At 39.8% G+C, this 26,178-nt stretch overlaps 2 protein-coding genes across 2 annotated transcripts; one reads left to right on the top strand and one right to left on the bottom strand.

Annotated features, from left to right (window-relative positions):
* Positions 1-81: 81 nt before the first annotated feature.
* On the bottom strand, positions 82-8,379 carry NDUFB10 (NADH:ubiquinone oxidoreductase subunit B10). Its single transcript, XM_051969479.1, has 4 exons — positions 8,062-8,379; positions 685-823; positions 409-548; positions 82-271 (listed from the first exon to the last, which is right to left on the bottom strand). The coding sequence occupies exons 1-4, from the start codon at positions 8,207-8,209 to the stop codon at positions 168-170; spliced, it is 531 nt and encodes a 176-aa protein (XP_051825439.1). The 5' UTR covers positions 8,210-8,379; the 3' UTR covers positions 82-167.
* A 7,934-nt stretch (positions 8,380-16,313) lies between these two features.
* RPL3L (ribosomal protein L3 like) lies at positions 16,314-25,219 on the top strand. Its single transcript, XM_051969476.1, has 10 exons — positions 16,314-16,430; positions 18,611-18,803; positions 20,148-20,316; positions 20,666-20,801; positions 21,819-22,005; positions 22,390-22,550; positions 23,019-23,120; positions 23,475-23,570; positions 24,207-24,326; positions 25,054-25,219. The coding sequence occupies exons 1-10, from the start codon at positions 16,428-16,430 to the stop codon at positions 25,111-25,113; spliced, it is 1,227 nt and encodes a 408-aa protein (XP_051825436.1). The 5' UTR covers positions 16,314-16,427; the 3' UTR covers positions 25,114-25,219.
* The last annotated feature ends 959 nt before the right edge of the window (positions 25,220-26,178 follow it).

Here is a 26,178-nt window from a genome sequence, read left to right as displayed (position 1 = left end):
GAGGGAAAGGATATACAGGGTCCTCGCCCCCAGCCTGTTTTGCCAATCTTTGGGGTTTAAGCAGAGACATGACAACACACATTGCACGGATAGAACTGCAAAGACTTTTATTGAGATGAATAAAGGTCACAGAAAAATAAAGTCCTGGATCCTATCAATTTGTTGAGTCAGGCTGCAGCAGCCTTTTTGGCAGCTTTTCTCTCAGCAAGCATCCGATGCTTTTGCTTTGCAAGACATTTTCGAGCACTTGAATTGGCTCCAAGTTCATGATCTGTGAAGGCAGAAGGGCTTGTTAGTCATTTTGATCATAGGATTCTGATTCTGAATTTAGCCATGTTTCAAAACCCTCCATAGACAACTAAGGCAACTGAGGTGCACAATGGCTTATATATGTGGATCTTCACTTACATCGATCCTGATAAGCTCTTGCAACCTCTTTGAACTGGTTGACCTCCTTCGCACAATTTTGTTGATAGCTTTCTCCTTCTCTCTGCTGACAGGCTTTCATTCTTTCCTGGACGATATTAACAATTTCTTGGTCAACTTTGCTGAAAGATAAAGTGAGAATGGGAAGTTAAATTCTCTCCCACCCTCCCAATTGAAAAAATTGATGAAATTTGTTGTTTTAGTGAGATAGTCTCCTTTTCCCACTACTGGAACTATAGAAACAAGTGGTATACATACTAGTCTCTTTTCCACTGCATTTCTGCTTCAAACATGCACAGAATATCCCCTTCCCTGCACTCAGTTATATCTGGTACACGGGGGTATTGCCGATGGTAGTAGTAGGTTTTATTTTTTGCATGTTGCTTCTCTATGAATTCTGCCAAGAGAAAAAAAATTGATTAGAATTTTCCATGAGCATCTTCAGATAAGTTCTCATGTAGCACTGGGGTCTAGGAACCCTAGCTTTTAGGGTTAATTAATTTAACTCAAAGGAAACTCTCACATATTTTTGAATTCCTAAAGATACCTGGGAAGCACTTCCTCTTTATGCTCTGTTGAGTTCATTCAGCTTTACAACATTCTCAAATACTCCCAAGAGCAATTGTCAGAGTAGTCCCCATTGCTCCCTATCCATTTTAATAAAATAATGCTTTATATTTTACATTATTCCTTCTCTCACCCCATTTCCCTATGCCCAGCACAGATGCTGAGTGGATGTTTCTGGACCACAGCTCAGAACATTTCTAGTATGTTTTCTTAGGTGGGCAGAATGATTTTTTTTCCTCATTTCCCATGATGAGAATCTAGTGTAAGCAGAGGGAGTAACACAACATTTGAGTGTACCTGGAGAAGTCCCTACACAAGAAAAAAAGAAAAAGTTCACATAAACATCCTAGTCATTTAACTGAAGAAACTAAAACTGAATAGGGAAAATAAAGGTCACCAAACCCCATATCCCTATTCACTAAATCCTACTTTCAACTGCAGTTAGTATATTCTAGCTAGATTAAGATGGGGGATACTATTTCATCTGATTGCCTTTTTAGTCCTGCAGTTAGTGTGCCCATGCTTCTCACTTATAGCCCTTAAACCCCGCTTCTCTACCCCTAACTTTAATGGAAATGAATATCACAATAAAAAATTCTCACATTGGGGGGCAGCTAGATGGGGCAGTGGATAGAGCAACAGGCCTGAAGTCAGGAGGACCTGAATTCAAATTTGACCTCAGATACTTAACACTTTCTGTGTGACCCTGGGAAAGTCATTTAACCACAATTGCCTCAGCCAAAAAAAACAAAAACCTCACATTGCTTTTTTTACTCTCCAAAATCTCAATTATCTTAATGAATGGATAAATGTAATACACAAACATTCCAGAAGTCCTTTCTATTTGCTTTGGAATGTGTTATAAAGTAACATCTCACTCAAAACAAGGACGATACAAAAGGCCTGAACATCAAAAATGATTATCATTAACTCCACATATAGAAGTCAAGCACTTTCTTCATAGTCAAGTTCCATAAGGCCTTTCTAACAATCTTGTTTACAAATTTCCCAGAGTACAGTGGATCAGAAACTACAGAAAAAAGTGAGATGAAGGATTGTTAGTGGAAGATACTGAGAAAAGCAATATGTGACACCTGAAAACAAAAGGAAGCAGATATTTCACTTTAATAAACAGATTTGCACTCTCAAGTACAGTAGTTTGTTTAAGATTCAATTGCACTTAAGGTATGATTAAATTCTATATTTACACTTGGAACCTATCAGTGGCTTCACCAACTAAGACTACAGTTCCCAATCAAAATAAATTAGATCAAGTTGGGAATGGAGGGAGAAGAAATCCATACACAGATAAAATCATGAGTGCAGACAGTAACTGACCTGAAAGTCAAAATTTTGAGGCTTCGGTGTAAATCCAGCTCTTTCTGACTCTGAATGCAGTCCTGAAGGACTTTGAAAAGCATAGTGCTATATTGCTTAATATAGAACAATTTCCATCCCAGTATTTTAAGAGGTTAAAAAAAATTCTTAAATTCAAGGGAGCCATTTCATGGAAAATTCACTTCCAAAGAACAGTTTCTTTCTTTTTTTTTTTTTTTAAATAATTTTTTATTGATAGAATGCATGCCAGGGTAATTTTTTACAGCATTATCCCTTGCATTCATTTCTGTTCCGATTTTTCCCCTCCCTCCCTCCACCCCTTCTCCCAGATGGCAAGAATCCTTTACATGTTGAATGGGTTGCAGTATATCCTAGATACAATATATGTGTGCAGAACCAAACAGTTTTCTTGTTGCACAGGGAGAATTGAATTCAGAAGGTATAAATAACCCGGGAAGAAAAACATAAATGCAAGCAGTTTATATTCATTTCCAGTGTTCAAAGAACAGTTTCTTAATGGGTTGAAGAAATAAATTGTTCTATTATTTCGCATATAATTTCTAAAAATGGATTTATTTTTTGAGATTAGGTTTCTTTACCTTGATAGAGCTGGAAATGCAATGTCCACCCCCAATCTCAATTCAGATACGTACAGAAGGTAACCTACATCATTTTTCTGACTCCTCCTTAGAAAATCTACTGGTTTTTTCCTTCAAGTTCACCATAGTAGTGGAGGACTTAGTTCAGATACTTGTTATGGTTTTAGCCTTACTGAAGTCCCAACTTCCACCAAACTCAAGCCTCCCCAAAGCAGCAGGCATTATAGGGATATACCATCATTCCTGACCTCACTATTCAATTTAGTTCAAGGTCTTGGTATAGCCTTCACAAGCTCCATGACCAACTAAAGATCATTTCAGTGGCTAAGCCTCAGCTGCCCAAAGACACATGGAGAAGAGGAAGCAGAATAAGATGACATTAATGCCATAGTATTCATATGTTTTCTGACTTAGCCCCAGCTTCTTGTGTGTTGTGATCCTTTGTGGGGTCTCATAACTATGTGGGTTTTTTAATACAAAATTATGACTTATCATTAAATGTTTGATTTGTATACATATTTCATATATCCATATACTCAGCACCATAAAAATTTCTTTGGTGAAACGGGATTGAAAGCTCTGAATCCTAGACATCAATATATGTTTTTTTTTTTTTTTTACCACTAATCTATTATCTCTCCAAATCATCTTTCACACTGCAGCCTCATCTTAATTCATCACTTTCATCATGACATTCCTGTATCAAAAAGCCTATTTCAGTGGCTCTGCATAATCTATGAAATCAAGTACAAACTTTTGATTCTACCTCTTTTTTTATTATAATTATCATGTCCTTTTGTTCCCCACTGCCATTCCAACTCTGGGATTTTTTCCTTACTCATTTTAGCTTTTCTTGCCCTCCTTCAAGTTTCAGCTAAATTCTCACCTTCTATAATGTGTCCTTTCTGATCCCCTTTAATATTAGTGCCTTCCCAGAAAGCTGGGAAACAGTTTTTACAGCCAATGTTTTTGATAAAGGCCTCATTTCTAAAATATACAGAGAACTGACTCAAATTTATAAAAATACAAGTCATTCTCCAATTGATAAGTGGTCAAAGGACATGAACAATTTTCAGATGAAATTAAATCACTATTGATTAGAGAAATGCAAATTAAGACAACTCTGAGGTACCACTTCACACCTCTCAAATGGGCTAAGATGACAGGGAGTTTGTGGGGAAACTGAGACACTAATGTGTTGGTGGAGTTGTGAAATGATCCAATCACTCTGGAAAACAATTTGGAACTATACCCTAAAGACTCTAAAACTGTGTATACCCTTTGATTCTGCAGTCTCACCACTGGGTCTGTATCCCAAAGAAATCTTATAAAAGAGAAAAGGACCCAAATGTGCAAAAAATGTTTGCAGCAGCCTTTTTTTTTTTTTTTTTAAATGGCAAGGAACTATTAGTTGAATAGATGCCCATAAGTTGGGGAATGGCTAAATAAGTTATATATATATGTTATGGAATATTATTGTTCGATAAGAAATGATGAGCATTCTCCAATTGATAAATGGTCAAAGGATATGAACAGACAATTCTCAGACGAAGAAATTAAAACTATTTATAGACATATGAAAATATGCTCCAAATCATTGTTAATCAGAGAAATGCAAATTAAGACAACTCTGTAGTGGTATCCACTACACACCTGTCAGATTGGCTAGAATGACAGGGAAAGATAATGCGGAATGTTGGAGGGGATGTGGGAAAACAGGGACACTGATACATTGTTGGTGGAATTGTGAACACATCCAGCCATTCTGGAGAGCAATTTGGAACTATGCTCAAAAAGTTATCAAACTGTGCATATCCTTTAATCCAGCAGTGTTTCTACTGGGCTTATACCCCAAAGAGATACTAAAGAAGGGAAAGGGACCTGTATGTGCCAAAATGTTTGTGGCAGCCCTTTTTGTAGTGGCTAGAAGCTGGAAAATGAATGGATGCCCATCAATTGGAGAATGGTTGAGTAAATTTTGGTATATGAACGTTATGGAATATTATTGTTCTGTAAGGAATGACCAGCAGGATGAATACAGAGAGGACTGGCGAGACTTACATGAACTGATGCTAAGTGAAATGAGCAGAACCAGGAGATCATTATATACCTCAACAACGATATTGTATGAGGATGTATTCTGATGGAAGTGGATTTCTTCACTGACTCAAATTTATAAGAAATCAAGCCATTCTCCAATTGATAAATGGTCAAAGGATATGAACAGACAATTTTCAGAGGATGAAATTGAAACTATTACCACTCATATGAGTGTTCCAAATCATTATTGATCAGAGAAATGCAAATTAAGACAACTCTGAGATACCACTACACACCTGTCAGATTGGCTAAGATGACAGGAAAAAATAATGATGAATGTTGGAGGGGATGCGGGAAAACTGGGACACTAATGCATTGTTGGTGGAGTTGTGAACGAATCCAACCATTCTGGAGAGCAATCTGGAATTATGCCCAAAAAATTATCAAATTGTGCATACCATTTGATCCAGCAGTGTTTCTACTAGGCTTATATCCCAAAGAAATACTAAAGAAGGGAAAGGGACCTGTATGTGCCAAAATGTTTGTAGCAGCCCTGTTTGTAGTGGCTAGAAACTGGAAAATGAATGGATGCCCATCAATTGGAGAATGGCTGGGTAAATTGTGGTATATGAATGTTATGGAATATTATTGCTCTGTAAGAAATGACCAGCAGGATGAATACAGAGAGGACTGGCGAGACTTACATGAACTGATGCTAAGTGAAATGAGCAGAACCAGGAGATCATTATACACTTCAACAACGATATTGTATGAGGACATATTTTGATGGAAGTGGATTTCTTTGACAGAGAGACCTAACTGAGTTTCAATTGATAAATGACGGACAGAAGCAGCTACACCCAAAGAAAGAACACTGGGAAACGAATGTGAACTATCTGCATTTTTGTTTTTCTTCCCGGGTTATTTATACCTTCTGAATCCAATTCTCCCTATGCAACAAGAGAATTGTTCGGTTCTGCAAATATATATTGTATCTAGGATATACTGCAACATATCCAACATATAAAGGACTGCTTGCCATCTAGGGGAGGGGGTGGAGGGAGGGAGGGAAAAAAAATCGGAACAGAAACGAGTGTCAATATAAAGTAATTATTAAATAAAAAATTAAAAAAAAAAAGTGGATTTCTTCAACAAAGAGATCTAACTCAGTTTCAATTGATCAAGGATGGACAGAAGCAGCTACATCCAAAGAAAGAACACTGGGAAATGAATATAAACTGCTTGCATTTTTGTTTTTCTTCCCAGGTTATTTATACCTTATGAATCCAATTCTCTCTGTACAACAAGAAAACTGTTTGGTTCTGCACACATATATTGTATCTAGAGTATCTGTAACCTATTTAACATGTACAGGACTGCTTGCCATCTGGGGGAGGAGGTGGAGGGAGGGAGGGGAAAAATCAGAAGTGAGTGCAAGGGATAATGTAAAAAATTACCCTGGTATGGGTTCTGTCAACAAAAAGTTATTTAAAAAAGAAATGATGAGCAGGCTGATTTCAGAAAAGCCTGTTAAGTTCTACATGAACTGATGTTGAGTGAAGAGAGCAGAACCAGGAGAATACTATACACATTAATAGAGATACTGTATGATAATCAACTGTGATGGACTTGGCTCTTCTCAACAATGTGGTGATTTAAGGCAGTTTCCATAGACTTCGGGTGGAAAATGACAATCACATCCAGAAAGAGAGCCTAAATGTGGATTGAAGCATAATATTTTCACCTTTTTCTTTTTGTTTTTTTTCATTCTTGTGGTGCCCCCCCATCTGATTTTTTTTGTACAATATGACAAATAACAGAAATATACTTAAAAGGATATATAACCTCTATCAGATTGCTTGCTGTCTTGGGGAGGGGAGGAGGCGAGAGGGAGGGAAAATTGGAACACAAAGTCTTACAAAAATGAATGTTGAAAACTATCTTTATATGTATTTGGAAAAATAGGAAAAAAATTAGTGCCTTCCTTCTGTTGATTATTTCAAATTTTTCCTGTACATAGCTATTTGCATTTTGCTGCCTCCACTGCCACTATATAAGATTTTCTTGAAAAAATAGACTTTTTTTTTTGTTGTTGTTGCCTTTCTTTTTACCTCCTGAAAAATAATGGTCACTTAATGCTTATTGAGTCCACTTGACACTTAAAACTGTTACATTTCTTAAGAGTAGAGTGGACATTATATCTCTTTTGTACTTCTATTTCATACTAGAAGGTACTTCTTGAAGATTTATAAATGGACTCAAACCCAAGCAAATGTGAGTTTCCTTGCCAGCAAATAGATGGGAGTCCCATAGGAAGCTATATTCCTGTGGAATCCCTGCGTTGGAGACAGAACAGGAAACATGAAGGCATCTCAGAAGTCGGAACCACCAAATAAGATATAAGGCCATCAAATTCTCCAGAGGAACACGTCCAAGCTACCCAAATTTGGCCACTACATCACCAACTTTAGCCTTCTGTGGTCCCCAACATGTCTGCTCCAGGACTATCTGTTCTATGGGGATATTAATGGATAGTGCTGGACCTTGAGTAAGGAGTTCAAATTCAGTTCAGACACGGAGTAACTTTGTGACTTCCGGCCATCCACTTTCCCTGACCAAGTCATTTAACAGTCACCTGCCTCAGTTTCCCTATCTGTAAAATGAAGTACTTCGAGGGGAAAACAATGAGATAATGGGATAAATAAATGCTTATTATTATTATTATGATTATTATGACTGTTATTCCAATGGAAAGAACCCAGCCTAGGGAGGGGGCTCCACCTCTGACACGGGCAATGGCTAAGCCAACAGCTCCCTGCTGGCCTCAGTTTCTCTTTCTAGATGGCCCTTCCGAGGCCAGACCTGTGCCCCTTTTGTCCCCGTGCTCCCATATTACATGCCTCATTTTGTCCTTCGGTTCACCTTGTTCCAGGTTCTCAGTGATCCCTTACCTCTCGCCCCCCACCCCAAGGCGCGCACACGCGTAGAAGTGCGTGCCCGAGGAGGGTTCGCTCCGCCTCCCTCCTCGCCCGGGAGAAGGGGCACTGGGACTGGAAGTGGGGGAGGGAAAGCCTATTCGGGGGCGCCCTACCTCGGAAGTGGGTGACGGGCCGGTCTATGAGGAAATTGAAAACGTCCGTCAGGATTACGACCGGGTTGGGCAGCGAAGTGATCGGGTCGGGCGCCGGTGTGCGGCGCGGCGGCTCCGGATACACATCCTTGTCCCAGTCCTTGGGCATCGCGGCCGCGGGACGACAGGGGTACCTTTAGGCCTCAGCTCTCAGCTCGCTCGCAGGGCGCCCCCGCAAGTCGTGTTTCCCCTTCTCGAGCTTTCCTCTCCGCTGGCTTTGCGCGCGGCCTAGCTGCAGCAGAGTAAAGGACGGTCAGAGGGGACCGGGCAGGGGCGGGGCCATGAATCCGCCTGCGCTTTGGAAGCCATCCGTCCGGGCCCCAGCCCCACGCGCAGAGCACTGTGGGAATCGTAGTCCGGGCACTTCGGCAATGATTGATGGGCGGGGCTTAGTCAGACAGTTAAAAAGTCTGGATCAGAGAGAATTAAGTATTGCTGTATGAGTTGAGTTTTTGCTTTTATTTTATTGTTGTCGGGTTTTTTTTTTTTGTTTTTTTGTTTTCCCCTCGAATTAGGCCTATGGTTTTATCCGTCCTGTAAGAGACTCTCTCTGCCATTGCCCATCAGCAACTATCTGCAATTTATTGCCAAGTCAACAAGCATTGATTAAACTGGTAAAACCTTCCCTGGGTTTAAGGAGATTACATTCTAATGGGAGATACAACAGATATAAATCAAAATATATATTATAAAAGTAGAATACGTGTTAAATAACTTTAAAGGAGATAGCACTAAAAATTAGGAGTGAGGGAGAATGAGGAAGACCTCTTAGAAGAGATGCTGCTGTATCTGAAAGGAAGTTGGAACCATTACTGGGTCTGTATCCCAAGGAAATCATAAAGAAGGGGAAAGGACTCATGTGCAAAAATGCTTGTAGCTGCTCTTTTTGCGATAGCAAAGAATTGGAAAATGAATAGATGCCCATCAGTTGGGGAATGGCTGAACAAGTTGTGGTACATGAAAGTAATGGAATATTATTCCATTGTTCTATAAAATATGTTCTATTTCTAGAAATTGTTCTATAAATAATGATGAACAAGCTGATTTTACAAAGGTCTAGAAAGATTTAAGCAAACGGATGTTGACCAGAACAAGCAGAACTAGGAATACGTCGTACACAATAACAGCAAGAATGTGTGATGATCTACTATGGAAGACTTGGTTCTTCTCAGTAGTTCAGTGATCCAAGGCAATTCCAATAGACTTTGGATAGAAAATGCCAGTTATATCTAGAAAAATAACTATGGAGGTTGAATGTCAATCAACACATGCTATGTTTAAAAAAAGGGGGGGGGAGCTTGGAGAGGAGATATGCAAAAGGTAACACAACAAGAAAAACTAATAACATGTGGGAAAAGGGTGAGTGATAAGCTGAGGAAAGCCCCAAGATTGTGAGCCTGGGTGACAGGAATGATGGTCATGCCCAGAACAATAGCAGTAAAGTTCAAAAGAGGAGGAGGCTTGGAAGAAGCATAAGTTTTTATTTATTGTTTTTTTTTTTTTATATGTTGAGTTAGAGATACCTAGAGGATATTGGGTTTGAGTTCAAAGGTAAGGAATTCTCATGCTTTCTTTTGGAATTTATGTACACAATCTTCCCCTGGATGAATACTGGATGAATTTCAGTTGATAATATGGACTGCAGTAGAATTTATCCTGTTGAAAATTTTGAGGTCTAGATTTGGGGTACCTAAATGAAATTGGGTTTAGTTAAGGTTTAGTGGCAGGTTTGGGATACAGAGAGTCAAGCAAAGCTCCCCTGCAACCCCCTTGGATACGGCGGTAAATGGGGTCTAGTAGCGGCGCGAGTTCCCAATAAAAGCATTTATTGGCCCGGAGAGCTAGATTGATAAAAGAGGTTTATTATTAGGTGAAGATAGAGATAAGGAGGGCACTAGACAAAGGGTCCAGTGGACAGAGTGTCCTCACATGGCTACCATGTTTGGAATCTCTGCAAAGAGGGGTTTCCAGCGTGGTCTTTTTATAATAGGAGACTTAGCTCGAGGGGCTTTTGGGTGTAGCCTCAAAGTTGGCTCAGATCCGGGTGGGGCTGGGACAAGTCCAGATCTTCTATTGGAATTCAAAGGGACCAGGATTTGTGAGTCAAAGGGTAATTACATTCACTAGGAGGGGATGGGAATCTAGAAACTAATCTTTCCCACATCAAAAAGACTCTCAGCCCAATGGCTATCTCGGATACTCTGGTATCCATCTTGTAAAATGCACTAAGAGATCCTGAGATCCTCCTAAATTGTGTTTATATGGCAGTCTTTTGATATAGATTGCTGAGAAAACGAGGAAATGCCTGGTCATCCTGGAAGCACTTCTCGCTCATTTCTCCCCTCAGTATTCTTCAAGTCACCTGATTCTGTAGGTTTAGAATCATTCTTTTTATTTATTTATTTGCTTGTTTGTTTATTTATTTTTTTAATACACATTGCTTTGTGAATCATGTTGGGAGAGAAAAGTCAGAGCCAAAGGGAAAAATCATGGGATAAAAAAAAAGAAAAGAAAAGAAAAAGGAAGTGAAACTAGCATGTGTTGATTTACTTTTGGTCTCCTTAGTTCTTCTTCTGGGTGTAGATAACATTTTAAATTTAAAATCTTTTAGGATTGCTTTGGATAGAGTCATTCTTGACTCTTCTCTCTTTGTCTCCCTCTGTATCCAATCAATTGCTGTCTTATAGCTTCTACTGCTCCCACCACATCTCTTGTCTTCAAGTGATAGGAGCATGGTATTAGTAATCCTTTTCTTCCAGATGACTTCAATGCACTCCCAAAAATGCCCACACCCAGAGTCCCCAGCTCAGTGCCATGCCATGTGTATGTCTCCATTTTCTCTTTTCCCAGTTCTTCAGAATCAATTTATGTCACTGCCAGGCCTGGATATGTGTGAATCAAGGGGTGCCTTCTTAATCAGCAAGCTCCTCCCACCTTAAGTTCACTTGCAGCTTCAATATATTGTGCTCCAGAATGTTTCCAATAAAATGCACCAAATCTCTTTTAAATGTTCCCATTTTAGGCTAAATCCTTTTCAGGACTAAATCCACTGTGAGGGAGAGATTTTTCTCTCTCCCTCATAATGTCTTCCCTTTAATGATGTCTTTCTCCTTACTATAGCTAACTGCTCAGTCTACTAAACTCCTCTATGGATCTAGCCTGCCAGGCAATGTCATACTCAGGCTTCATGGCATATTCCTTTAATAGGTACTTCCAAACTCCTTTCTTTGGTTTGCTATTGCTCTCCCAAATCTATTTCATATTTACCACTTCTTGTGCCTATTTTACCTCTTTATTTTTTCTGTAATCTTTTCTCTTAAATAAATGTCCCTTTTGGCAAAGAGGAAGAAAAACATTCTCAGAGTGTAAACAGAATAATTTTTGGCATTATCTTTTTGTTAATTTTCTAATACTTCTTAGCCCTTACATGCAGGCTAGGCTAGTTTTCTGCTAAAAAGGCAATGGGACTTTCTTCTACTGGATTGGTCCAGAAGACAGGCTTGGAATCTTGCAGCTTCCTGATCATCTACACATAACATCCCAACATGTGGAAATCTGGGTTCCTAAGACCTGCAGGCTGAGCAAACAAAAACATACTCTATTGTAGAAAAGACCGAGGAGAGGGAATTGGAGTCCTACAGAATCAAAGTTACATCTTTGCAGAATATTCTTTTTTCTGTATTTTCGTTAAATAAATTTATCTTGTTAGAAGTTAAATGATTTACAATTGTCTCATTTTGTTTTAATTCTAAACCCAAACCACCCTCAGTTAGTTCTGGCCCAGAACATACCCTCCCTTAGAGTGAGTCAATCTTCCCTCTCCCCACCTTGAACTATTTCTAGCAGTTGATAAAAAGCTCTTTCCCAAGTAGAATCAGGAATACAGTGAACACGGTAATAGCAAAATTGAATGATGATCAACTATGAAAGACATGGTTCTTCTCAGTGCTTCAGTGATCCAAGGCAATCTCAATAAACTTTGGATAGAAAACACATCCAGAAAGAGAACTATGAAGGATGAATGCAAATCAGCACATATTATGTTCACTTTTCTTTTCTTTTTTTTTTCTTCTGTTGTGGATTTTTCCTTTTTGTCCTGATTTTTCTCTCCCAACATGATTCACAAGGAAATGTATATTTTAAAAATTAATGTACATTTATAACAAAAAAAAAATAATAAAAAAGTTTTTTTTTTTTTTAAGAGGAAAAAAGATAATAAAATAAAAAGCTCCTTCCACCCTTTTAATCCTCTCTCTTTTCCCTCCTCTCACCCCTTCCAGGTCATTCCATTTTAAAAATTCAGACTGCCTGAAATCAACTCACAGTTGAAGACAGCACAGTGGATAAAGTGCTGGGCCTGGGAATTAGGAAGTCTCAAAAGTTCAAATTTGACCTCAGATATCTTTGTGATTCTGGTCAAGTCACTTAACTTTGTCTCAGTTTCTTCAGCTTCTGTAGCTCTATTACATTATAGTGAATGTAGTGTGGTGAAGGCCCATGTGTGATTTGAAGGAAACCAGAACAGACATTTCAAGCCTCTTGCCCTTATTCTTCTCCTGGGGAGACTTTCCTGACAAAAGAAGAAATAGGATGTTGTGACTAGAGATCACCACCACTCTGGTCTCAGAGAGAGTGGATTCCTTAAATATTGTTCATTTAGAAGGGGTGAGGAACATCAGGCTCACAAGGCTGTATAAGGCTGGCAAAATCAATTACTAGGGTAATCGCTGACAATTATAAGCTGAAAAGTAAGTTCAATAACCAGCCACAGCTTGGGTTCTATAAGTTGATAATTTTGGATGGCCCTGAAATGATATTATAAATAACCAAATGATGTGGTTCTTTTCATCTTTTTCAAATGCTGTGATCTTTTAGATCAGGCCAATTCCAATAGACTTGTGATGGAGAAAGCCATCTGCATCCAGAAAGGGTACTAAATGTGGATCACAACATAGTATTTTCATATTTTTGTTGTTGTTGTTTGCTTGCTTTTTATTTTCTTTCATTTTTTTTCCTTTTTGATCTGATTTTTCTTGTGCAGCATAATTGTGGAAATATATGTAGAAGAATTGCATATGTTTAACATATTGAATTACTTGCTGTCAAAGAGGTGGGGAGAAGGGAGGGAGAAAAATTTGGAACACAAGGTTTTGCAAGGATAATTGTTGAAAACTATCTTTACATATATTTTTAAAATAAAAAGTTATTATTTTAAATAAATTAATGAATGAATATCCAAATGACCCTTGGCAGAAAAAATATGCTCTGATTTTAAAAAATCATATGCTCTGATTTAAAGCATATGATTAGCTTCCAGCTGACTTTTGATCACTGTCATTTGGGTCAAGGTGACCCCAAGTTAAATTTCCAAGGTTTGACCCTTCTCCTATTTGATATCAATTCTACAGTGAATACACATAGAAATAATAATAAAGTCCATTTATCCAAATTGTAGCAAAACAGAAATCAGAGAAAGTATACATAAGAGAATATATATATATATATACACATACATACATATATATATATATATATCAGATAATACAGAATGAAGGAGCTCTTCCATTGAGAGCAAGACAACTTAACTCAACCAAAGACAATGTCCTAGAACTCACCCACAGGGAAACTCCTCAGAATCTCTAAAGTTGCAAGCTAGGTAAAGAAATGTGATAGGGATTGCTTGCTCCTCTCATGTTTTCTTCCATCTCTCTCAAAGCTCAAAGCTGATTTCACAGAAGACTCCCAATTGGAAAATTTCTAAAGAAGGATTCACTGAAGGACTCATTTCTCTCTAACTCTGCCCAGTTTCTTAAGCAGGACATGGGATTCATCTCTCCTATAAAAAAAGAATCCCATGCTGATGGACTTTAAAACAGAGATTACATGTAAAATGTAATAATAGCTCCTCTCCCTACTGGTGGTTGTAAGAATGAAATGAGATACGAGTAAAGCACTTAGCTCAATGGTGGCATCTAGTAAGTGAATTGGTTCTTTTGTGGCCCAATACAGCACACAGTTCTTTTAGCAAATAAATACTAAATACCCACTGTTTGCCAGACATTGTGCTAAACCCTGGGCATACAAAAAGAGACAAAAGACAGTTCTTGCCTTCAAGGAGTTTACAATCTAATGTGGAAAACAACATGAAATCAAATATATAGAAAACAAATTATATACAGCAAAATTTCTTTTATTAAGTTTTTCTCAATAGTATTTTATTTTTCCAAATACATGTAAAGATAATTTTCTCCACCCCTCCCTTATCTTCCTCTCCCCAAGATGGCAATCAATCTGATATAGATTAAATATGTACAATCATCTTAAACTTATTTTCATACTTGTCATCTATTGAAAAATCAGATCAAAAGAGGAAACAGACAAACAAAAAAAGATGAAAATGCTGTGTTTCAATCCATATCATAGTTCTTTCTCTGGATGTGATTAGCATTTTCCATCCCAAGTCTATTGGAATTGCCTTGAATCATCTTATTGTTGAGAATAGACAAGTTCATCACAGTTGACCACACATAATATTGTTATTGCTATGCAGAGTGTTCTCTTGTTTGTGCTCACTTTACTCAGCATCAGTTCATGTAAGTCTTTACAGACTTTTCTGAAATCAGTGTGTCTTCATTACTATTCCAGCAACTTTTTACATGACCTCAAGTATATAGGTTTATAAAATAGGTATAGAGATCAAATATTTACTGATAATAAACCATAATTTCATGACCTCCACATTCAGTTACTTGATCCTATATGGAGTTGTAATCCCCAGTTTAAGAAACTTTGCTGTACAATCTCGTTACTGGTTCTGTATCCTAAAGAGATCAAAAAAGAGGGAAAAGAACCCACACGTGCAAAAATGTCAGTCCTTTTTGTAGAGGGCAAAGAATTGGAAATTGAGTGGAGGCTCATCAGTTGGGGAATGGCTGAATAAATTATACTATATGAATGTAATGTCATATTATTATTCTATAAGAAATGATCAGCAGGATGATTTCAAAAAGGCCTGGGCAGACTTAGGTGAATTGATGCTGAGTGAAGTGAGTAGAACCAAGAGAACACTCTGCAGAGCAACAAGAAGATTATGTGGTTATCAACTGTGATGGATTTGGCTCTTTTCAACAATGAGGTGATCACACAATCCCAGTAGATTTGTGATGGAGAGACCCATATGCATCCAGAAAGAGGATTGTAGGGATTGATTGTGAATCACAACATAATATTTTCACTTTTTTGTTATTGTTTGCTTGCTTGTTTTCTCATTTTTTTCCCTTTTTGATCTGATTTTTCTTGTGCAGCATAATAAATGTAGAAACACATACAGAAGAATTGCACATGTTTAACATGTTGGATTACTTGCTATCTAGGGGAGGGAGTAGGAAAAAGGAAGGGAGAAAAATTTGAAACACAAGGTTTTTCAAGAGTGAATGTTGAAAACTATCTTTGCATATATTTTGATAATAAAAAGCTGTTATTTAAAAAAATGATGAGCAGACTGATTTCAGAAGTTAAAAAGGGTCATGAGTAGAAAAAAATTGAAGAAGCCCTGTTATGCAGAATAAAGAGGAAATAGACTAGAGAGGGGAGAGATCAGAGGCAGGTGGACCCATAAACAGTTTAGTTCAACAATCCAGGTGTAAGGGGATGAGGGTCGCCCCAGAAGTGTAGGCAGTGTCTTTTGTGTCTCAATCCATCACTTGTTTTAGTCAATTCTTCCTTTTTGGTTGGAGAAAAAAAAAAAAAAGAACAATGAATTTGGAACTGGAAGACATGGCTCTGCTTTTTGCTACCATGACCAAGCCACTTTTAACTTCTCAGGGTTTTGTTTCCTCAGATGAAAAACGAGGGATTTGAACTAGAGGATCTCTAAAATCCCTCTTGGCAATAAAGCTTTTAATAGCCTCGGGGCAGTGCTGCCAAGGTTGGTCAAGTGGCACTTCTCTGGAAGAAATCTGCCTGGCAGGGCCTGCGGTGCAGGTGGGTGAGCCAGAAAGCAGGGGTTAGAGGAAGAAGAGGAATCCTTAGATCTTCCACTGTACCCCTCAACCCCCACCCCGAAGCCTCACTCCACAGCCTCTCCAGTCTTGGACTATGCCTTCAAGACTGGTGCTCTGGCTTGTTGCCTACCCCAACTCAGGGAATGTCCCTGAAGGGGGTGCTCTGCCCCTGGCCTGCCCTTCTGTCCATCATGGGTGCAATGAATTCATCGAGAATAGAGCCAGGAGCTAAATTTGTGCCTGTGTCTGATCTGGGGCATTTGAAGCCATCAGCAGCCAGTCCAGGAGGTGCCCTTCTGCCCAGCAAGAACTTGCAAGACGGCCATGGTCAGTTTGAGCTTAGGTTTGGGGGGGCAGCTTATGTTGGGGGGGGCAATTATAGGGCAGGTTCCCTCTAGAGGTACTATAGGATCTTGTGCTCCTGAGCTGTCTTAAGTGATCGTTTGCCTGATTATGGTAATATGTATATGTATATGGTAATGGTAATTTTTTTACGATTGGGAGGACAGGGTTGCTTTGAGTGGGAATGAGAGAGTAAATAAAAAATCCTAGTCTTTTGGGGCACAGCAGCCAGGTGGGCATGTTTGAGGATGCTACCAATATTAATTAATTCAACAAACCTTTATTAAGTACCTATTCTCTGTAACACTAAAAATGTCCTCCTCGGAAGCCTTGCTATGGCATGTAAACTATCCTGGATTCTCAAAGACTTTTTTATACCGGAGGGCATAAACTCAGCAGGCACATAAAGCTGGAAAGGCTTTAATGGAGGGACCTGGCAAATAAAAAAAGCTAATTATCTGGTTCATTGAAAGGCTATTTATTTTCAGAGGATGGTCTCAGACTGGGGTGGTGGAAGGGTACCAACAGGTAAGACTTTATAGATCTTGAGAGAGTTAAGTTTGTGCAAGGTACTGCATGAGATAAAGATGAAACAAGATCATTCCTGTTCTCATGGAGCTTATAGTCCAGCAGTCACACATGGATATAGATGAGGATATCTATCCAGGGTCTCCATGCCAGACTTATAACTGGAGTTGTTGCTGATGTCAGAGCTATAACTAGAATTGTTGCCATAGCTGCATGTGTATTATTTATATCAAATTGCTTGTCTTTTCATGGAGAAGGGGAAAGAGAGGAAGAGAGAGAACTTAAAATTTAAAAAACAAATGTTAAAATTTTTGTCTACATGTAAATGAGGGAGGAAAAAAGAAAAATTGAATGTAAAAAAAAAAAAAAGAAAAGAAAGAAAATAGAAATGTTACCATAAGATTGGAATGGTGGTGGTGGTGGTATAGAATGATAATCCACTCCATTTGTGAATCATGCTGTGAATGGGGGTGATCAGTCTGTCAGAAAGTCTGACTGGGCTTCTTCTGAGAAGGATGGGAACCTTGAAAGGTAGCATCTAGGAGCCTGGCAAGAGGAAAAGTTGCCTTGTGTTGTGACAGACTAGTGGGAATCTGATTGAAGATGCAGTTCTGGCTGGAAGGAGGTTATTCATAGAGGGAAGTCTCTACTTCCCCTCCCTATTTCAGTGTCCTGGGGAAAAGCTTCAGTCAATCCATTGTTAGTTATGGTTATGCTCAGGGTGAAAACCTTCTCCTAAGTATTGTTTCATTTTTACAAAATGAAACAATATATGAATTATATGAATATGAATATGAAAAATGAAACAATGTATATCCACACATATATATATGTATATGAACATATCCATATCTATCCATATAGTGATGTTTTTTGTGTCTATGTTTCTGAGTCTATATATAAAAATGTGAGCATGTTGGTAGGTGAGTTTGTGAACATCTCTCTGAATTGTAGGTCTCATTTCTTCATAATCACTTAGCTCAGCAGCTGGCCCAGAGTAAGTGATTAATAAATGCTTATTGATTGGCTGACTGGTCAAAGGACACACTTGCAGGACTGTATGTGGTAGAGCTGAAAGGGACAATCTAGTCCAATTCTTTCATTTGACATATGAGAAAACAGAATCCTAGAAAGATGTCTCTTGTCCAAGTTTAATTTCTGACTAAGTTTAGTCTCTTTCTACTATACCTTCCTTCCCCTGTGTGTGTAGGGGTCTGTGTCTGTGAGCTGATATGGCTATCTTTACTTCTCCATACATGTTTCTGCCTTTGGGTCCAATTGTGTCTATGTATGGTGGGGGTGATAGATTCTGTTTTCAAAGATTTCGTTTCATTTTAAACCATCTCCTTGTTGTCTGAAATACTATTGGAGAAGAATATGAGGAATTGTAAAGCTCTGGAGACAAATAATAATAGTTTAGGCACAGCAGGAACCTACTCTAGCCCCTAACCTTGAACATCTCCCTTTCTCTTCTGCTTGAAGAATCCTTGGGCTATTTTACCCTCTCCCCTTTCCCTGCCAAAGGACCCAGCTGTATCTCACTCAGTTGTGCCCTCTGTTCACAAAGAGAGACAGAGACAGAAAGAGTCTCTGCTGAGACCCCACAATGATTCTTCCTTCACATCATTGACCCTTAGTCCCACCGGAAGTTTTCAGCCCCTCGGCACGGCCACCTGGGCTTCCTGCCCCAAAAACGGAGCCGCAGGCACCGGGGGAAGGTGAAGACTTGGCCCCGGGATGACCCCAAGAAACCAGTACATCTCACGGCCTTTCTGGGCTATAAAGCTGGCATGACCCACACCCTGCGTGAAGTCCATCGGCCTGGACTCAGTGAGTAAATTTGGGTAGGGGAAAAGGGATCACTGCTTAACTGGGACTTAGTCTTTTGTAACATGGAGTTAAGTTCTGTCTGGAGGCAGAAACATCTGGGTGACCGGGGACAACAAGGCCAGTCTTATTGCAGAAATAGTAACACTGGGAAGGAAGATTGTATTGTAGTCTCCTAGAGTAGGATTTTCCTGCCTCTAGGCATTTCAGGGGAGAATAGGCTCAGTGAGAGGGATATTAGGCAGTGAAACACCAGAGATGGGGGCCAAAGGGCAGGTACCCTATAGTATCAGTGACCAGCAAAAGACTGGGAATTAGGGTACAAGGATGGAGGTCAATGAAGAGGGAAATGTGCCCCCACTCCCAATCTGGAGATTAGCATCTTCAGGCAAATAAAGCCCTGTTAACTGTAGGCTAGTTATAGCTTTGCCTTTCAGTCTCAGAATTTGAATTGATGATTATTTTTATTGCATTATGATCTATAAATAAAATATTTAGCACTACTGCTTTTTACAGTTGTTTTTACAATATCTTTGTGCCCTAATACATGATTGGTTTCTGAAAAAGTTCCATATTACTCTGAGAAAGACTTACATTCTTTTGCAGTCCCATTTAGAAGACACCATAAGTCTTTTGATTTTAGTTTTCCCCCAAAATTCGTTTAGTTCAATATCAGACTCAGAATCTGAAAGGTAGAATGATTCTCATATTTCCTTTATCTGATCTAGCCTTCCACTTCACATAAAAATCACTTCTTTAGCATCCCTGATGAATATCTAGCCAGGGGTCCTCAAACTACACCCGGCAGGCCAGATGCGGCAGCTGAGGATGATTATCTCCCTCACCCAGGGCTATGAGGTTTCTTTATTTAAAGCCCCACAAAACAAAGTTTTTGTTTTTACTATAGTCCGGCCCTCCAACAGTCTAAGGGACAGTGAACTGGCCCCCTATTTAAAAAATTTGAGGACTCCTGATCTAGCCTCTCTGAAAACTTTCAGTGATTGACAAGTAACTATTTATTGCAGCAGCCCATTTCACTTGTTTGGGATTTCTTTTTCATGTTGAGCTGAAATCTCTATCCCTATAATTTTTTACCTATTAGTCTTAGTTTTCTCTTCTATGGTTAAACAAAACTTATCTTTCCATTGAATGATAGTCTTATAGATATATGAATAGCTTAAGGATCTTCTAATATAGTTCACATTTTACAGGTGATGAGTATTTTTAGGGGTCAGGAATCCCCCTCTTCTCCCAGTGCTATATCTCTTACATATAATGATCTTCTAGAGCTGTGATTACAGGATCTCTCTTGGGTTACCTCACCTTCTCTGTGTACTTCTCCCCCAGAGGTGTCCAAAAGGGAGGAAGTAGAGGCTGTAACCATTGTGGAGACCCCACCTGTGATTGTGGTAGGAATTGTAGGCTATGTGGCCACTCCTCGGGGCCTTCGGAGCTTCAAGACCATCTTTGCAGAGCATCTTAGCGATGAATGTCGCCGCCGCTTCTACAAGAACTGGTGAGTAGGGCCACTAAAACCAGAGTGATCAGGGACCAATGTGCCAATGTGATAGAGCAACCCTGGGGAAGAGAGGCAATATATATTGGCCAGAGTGACCAGTGAAATCAGAATGGGTCCTGAAGCTGGTGTTCCTCAAAGGCCAGAGTAGGAACTGGAATGGACCATTAGGTAGGGTGGCCATAGTTCAGAATGACCACTGAGCCCAACCATGGGCTATGTGACTATGGAAGTTGGAGTGACCAATAGGCATTGCAGTTATAGTCCTGAATGACCCAGTTGACCATGGGGACTAAAGTGACCCACTGAATGGGATTCATGGAGTAAGTGGAACCCTCTCTACCCTTAGGTACAAGAGCAAGAAGAAGGCATTCACCAAGGCCTGCCAGAAATGGCGAGATGAAGATGGGAAGAAGAGGCTGCAGAAAGATTTTGCCTCCATGAAGAAGTATTGCAAGGTCATCCGTGTCATTGTCCACACCCAGGTCAGTCTGGCTGCAGCTCTGGAAGGCTCCCATTCTGGGCAGGTGTTGAGCCTCCGTAGGGCCTTTCTCAGTTCTGAGGCACTTGTTTCAAATGTCAGGCTAAAAATAGCCCATGAGTGAGTCCCAGCTCAAAGGAGGAGTTTGAGTTTGCCAAGTAGCGCAGTTCTATGGTTTAAGAAGAGGAATAAACTGTATTGGGGTTAGGGTTCTTGTGCTCTGCCCCATAGCTAAAATTCAGGGACTCTAGGACATGTCCTTTCCATAGTCTTTTGCCTCACTTTCCCCATTTCTAAAACAAACATACAATTTTTTGAAAGGAAAGAGCAAAGTGGAATTTAGGGATCAAGTAACAATGTTTATAAAGCTTAGGAAAGGAGAATGAAAACAGAGGCAACACAAGATCATCCATAATGAGTGGGGGTGGGAGGCTGGAGAAAGAGAATTGCTTGGGAAAATCTAGGAGTCCAGAAGTTATTGTAACTTAGAATTTGCATTATACAACTGTTTAAAAATTTATTCATTTGTTTTTAACATCTTTGTCTTTTTAAATTTTGAGTTCCAGATTCTTTCCCTCCCTCACAGTCCTCCAGTCATGGAGAAGGCAAACAATCTGATATCAATTATACATGTGAAATCATGAAAAACATTTCCTTATTAGACACATCTCAAAAAAGAAATAAAGAAAGAAAAAAAGAAAGAAAGAAAATTGTATTTCAATTAGCTCTCAGAGTTTATCATTTGTCTCTTTTGAGGTAGATAGCATTTTTTCATCATGAGTCTTTTGGAACTTTCTTGGATCAGTGTATTGATCAGAAGAGCCAAGTCTCTTCACTCTTTAACAGGATCTTTCTATGAAATGAAGTATCTTTCTCTAAAGCTAGTAGCCATCCTATAAGTATGCCAGGGGCAAATCTAGCTGCTCCTATGGGGAGGGGAGGTTGCTTATAATGCCCAGTGTATAAGGTGCCCTTGGAGGAGGCGATCAGGTTGGCACCACCTGGGATCTATCTGGAACAGATGAAACTGCTGCCATTCCGGCAGAAGAAGGCTCACATCATGGAGATCCAGCTGAATGGCGGTACCATAGCTGAGAAGGTGGAATGGGCGCGAGCACGGTTAGAGAAACAGGTGTCCGTGCACACAGTCTTCAGCCAGAGTGAGGTGATCGATGTGATTGCAGTTACAAAAGGCCGGGGCATGAAAGGTGATGTCTCAATAGTTGGTTTGAAGGGAAATGGGGTTGATGCCAAGTGAAAGAGACAGGAAAGGCTTCTGAGAGGTAGCCAGTCTTATAATAACAGAGTGCTTGTCAAGCTTCTCTGTTTTCCTAATCTGAAGTTATTGTAGAGAAAGGAGATCCTGATCCCTATATGGAGTTGGTGGGAGAAGAAAAAAGGACTCAGACTTTGCACTGAAATGGGAGACAAAGTTCACACAATAAAAATGAAACAAAGCAGGGAGGGTTTAATTGTATGATTAAAATGGGACATCAGTGTAAACTGCAGTGCTTAAGGAAGACTTCTTGGGTGGGTAGGAGTCCCATTAGGGGCTCCTAAAAAAGACCTATTCCTTCTCTTATTCCTTCTAGGGGTCACTAGTCGTTGGCATGCCAAGAAACTCCCACGAAAAACTCACAAGGGACTGCGTAAGGTGGCCTGTATTGGGGCCTGGCATCCTGCGAGGGTAGGCTACTCCATTGCTCGAGCTGGCCAGAAAGGTTACCATCACCGGACAGAACTCAATAAGAAGGTGCTCATAGCTTCTAGTCATCCCTATAGCTGTCCTTCTCTCTCCTTGATACACTCATTCATTTATTCATGCACTCATTCATCTATTCACTGGCACACATTCATTCATTTTTTCACTTATTAGTTGATGTACGTATACATTAATTAATTTACTTACTCATTCATTTATTTATTCTTTTGGGAGTACTAAAATGGATTTGCAATTTGGTACTAAATGGATTTACATTACCTACTTACTCAATAACAAATCTCAGAGAGAATGAGTCCAAGAGAAAGCTAGATAGAACAAGGAAAAACTGAACTAGAATTCCATATTTTGCAGGGAATACTCCCAAAGTGAACTGATAATTTATCTCTTAGCAATGATTGTGTCTATCTGTGGCTTCGGTATTCCCAGCCTCTAAAAAGCAGGTGGTGGAGCAAACCCAATGATTCTGAGGAGACTTAACTACCTTACCCTCATGCCTAGATCTATCGAATTGGCCATGGGATCCATGTGAAAGATGGGAAAGTGGTTAAGAACAATGCATCTACCAGCTATGACGTGACAGACAAATCCATCACTCCCCTGGTGAGTGGCAGGCTGGGTGGAGAGTTCCCCTTCAAATCCTGAGATCACCATGTACCACTTTGTGTAATGACTGAGAGTTTTTGTCTCTGTCTTGGCTCTATCATTAACCACTGTCTGGGTTTGGCTCTTTGACCCTTCAGCCGGAGGGTAAAGATGGGAGGCAGAAGTATTTTGGGATTGTCTGAAAGGTCTAGTTAGCACAGGCCCATCCTTTGTGCCCTATTCCCCAAGTCTCAGTGGCTTCTGTGTTCCAGAGGGTTGAGGGAGGGTAGGAAACAGACCTCCCCTCTCCTGGAACTGGACACTGTCCTATTCTTATTTCTGGCTCTGATCCTGATGTCCAACTGATTCTAGGGGGGCTTCCCACACTATGGTGAAGTAAATAATGACTTCGTGATGCTGAAGGGTTGCATTGCTGGGACCAAGAAGCGTGTCATCACTCTCCGAAAGGTCAGGAAAGAGAGAATGGTTATCTTGGGGCAAGGAGGGACTGCATGAGCTGATCTTATTGGTCTTTATGAGAACCTCATGTACCCAATTCTGTGGTTTTGAATTTGGTTTCTATGCTTACAAGAAGACAGAGGAAAAGGAGACCAAGATCCATCCTTGGGTTCCTGCACTTGATAGGCAGAGACATAGCAGCTCTAGATCTTGCCTTTAGAGAGATCTTAAGTCTTGAGAGGAGTAGAGAGTCAGAAGAGAAGCAGACCCAAGCTCTAACCTCATAGTTGGGGGTTGGAGTGGGAGGGGGTGAGGTGGGCACAAAGACAGTGGTAAAAGAACAGGACAAGAGAGGGTAATTGAGAGGTTCAGACTCAGGACTTTAGAGGCTCACAACTGAGAGATAAGTAAGGACTAAAGTGGTCAGAGAAGACTTCTTAGAGGAAATGATCTTTGATGGGAAAGGTGACATTTAGGCAGAGGGACAGGGTCAGGTTTGGGAGGGGGATAGGGAGCAGGGAAAGGGCCCTTTTTTCATTTTTTCATATCATAGATTACAGTTCAGAGTTAGGCTTTGAGGGTTGTGACCCTGACTTTTTAGACTCTAGGTTGAACTCATGTGGCTCCTATCCCCATCTCCTCCAGTCCCTCCTGGTGCACCGAAGCCGGCGGGCTCTGGAAAACATTGAGCTAAAATTCATTGATACCACCTCAAAGTTTGGACATGGAAGATTCCAGACAGCTCAGGAGAAGAGAGCCTTCATGGTAAACTATATCTTAGGGCTTGATTCCTTTAATAATAGTTCCCTAACTTCCTATTGCCCGAGAGCCCTCCCTCACCCCTGAAAACTGAACCCCTATCAGTTTCTGAATCCTCCCACTATTAACTTGTGACCAAAGGCCAGGGAACTAGTTATCAGTTGTAGCAGGTAAGATAAAGGGAGGGTAGGAGACAGTGGGGGAAGGAGTCTGGCTTCTCCCATAAACTTCTTGTTTGTATGTCCCTCCCTTGTAAAATGAAAGCGCCTGTTCTGGGGGAGGAGGGTAGGCAGAAAAGGGGTCTGAGCCTATGTTCTTCCTCTGGGGAACATATAGCCTGGGATCTTCAATGGGGAGACTTTGAAGAGCTCTCCAAATCTGTTATGGGTGAGTAATGAAAGATGAAGCAGAGAGTCAATGAATAGATGAATCAAAGAATTAAGTGAATGAACTCAATTGAATAAATGATAAGAGTATTATAATAAGCCTCCTATGTGCTTGAATGTATCACATGTGTATTCCTATGAGGCCATGTGTGAGAAAGCCAGGTGACACTGAGAATAATAATCTCTCTCTCTTTTTCTGTGTCTTTTTCTGTCTCTCTTTTCATCTCTCCATCTCTCTCTGTCTTTGTCTTTTTGCCTTTGTCTGTCTCTCCTTTCCTCTCTCCCTCCCCTCCCCTTTGCCTCCTCCTTTTCCTCCTCTTGTTCACTCTCTTTTTATCTCACTTCAGGGTCCCCAGAAGAAACACCTGGAGAAGGAGAAGACAGAAGCAGCAGCAGAGGACCTATGAGGCAGAAGAAGCCAGGCATCCAGAGTAGGACCTTGGCTTAATATTTCCTTCCCCAGAAAAGACAGCCTCTCATCAATAAAGGAGACTGTTGGGGAAAATTCAATAACACGTGTTTTTTTTTTTTTTTAATATAGCACCCACCTTTTACTCTTTACATGTATGCCTGGTGAACATTACTCTGGATTCAAAGTAAGTTATGAATGTGGAGTAGGAATATATTTCTTTTTCCAGTCACCCAAAAGATAGATGATAGTTCAAAGCAAAAGATATTCACATGCATTATCATAGCAAGATAGTTAACAAGAAAGCTTTCCCCATAAACATAATTTTATATACTTCCAAAGGTGGTAACACAGTAGATAAAATACTGGACTTGTAGTCAGGAAGACTTGAATTCAGCCTCAGACTGAATTACTGGCTGTGTGATCCTGGGCAAACATTTAACCTCTGCCTGCCTCAGTTTTTTCAACTGTTCCCTTTCCTATCCTCCTAGGGGAAGAGATACACACGGAAAAAAAGTGTAACTAGGAAATATGCATAGTGGGGAACATATTTGTGTGTATGTGTATATGTGTGTGTGTGTGTGTGTGTGTGTGTGTGTGTATGCTTAAAGATTTGTGTTGCTTGCATGAGGTGTAGCTAGAAATTGCAAAGGACAATAGCCTAGGACCATGGTTTTATCTCTACCTATTTCTATCTATCTATCTATGTGTGTATATATATATATATATATATATATATATATATATATATATATATATACATCTATACCCATATATAAGGTATGTGTTTATATACATATTTTTATTAAAGCTTTTTATTTTCAAAATATATGCATATAATTTTCAGCATTCACCTTTGCAAAATCATATGTTCAATTTTCTCCCCTCCCTTACCCCTCCTTCCTCCTTCCATCAGCGAGTAGATCCGATATGTTAACATGTGCAATTCTTCTATGTATATCTCCACAATTATCATGTTGCACAAGAAAAATCAGATCAAAAAGAAAAAAAATGAGAAAGAAAACAACAACAAAAAAGTGAAAATGCTATGTTGTAATTCACA

This window comes from Antechinus flavipes, chromosome 1 (assembly GCF_016432865.1).
Source record: "Antechinus flavipes isolate AdamAnt ecotype Samford, QLD, Australia chromosome 1, AdamAnt_v2, whole genome shotgun sequence".
NCBI classification, from domain to species: Eukaryota; Metazoa; Chordata; class Mammalia; order Dasyuromorphia; family Dasyuridae; genus Antechinus; species Antechinus flavipes.
The sequence above is the reverse complement of the archived record's forward strand: the minus strand, read 5'-3'. Positions and strand labels throughout refer to the sequence as shown.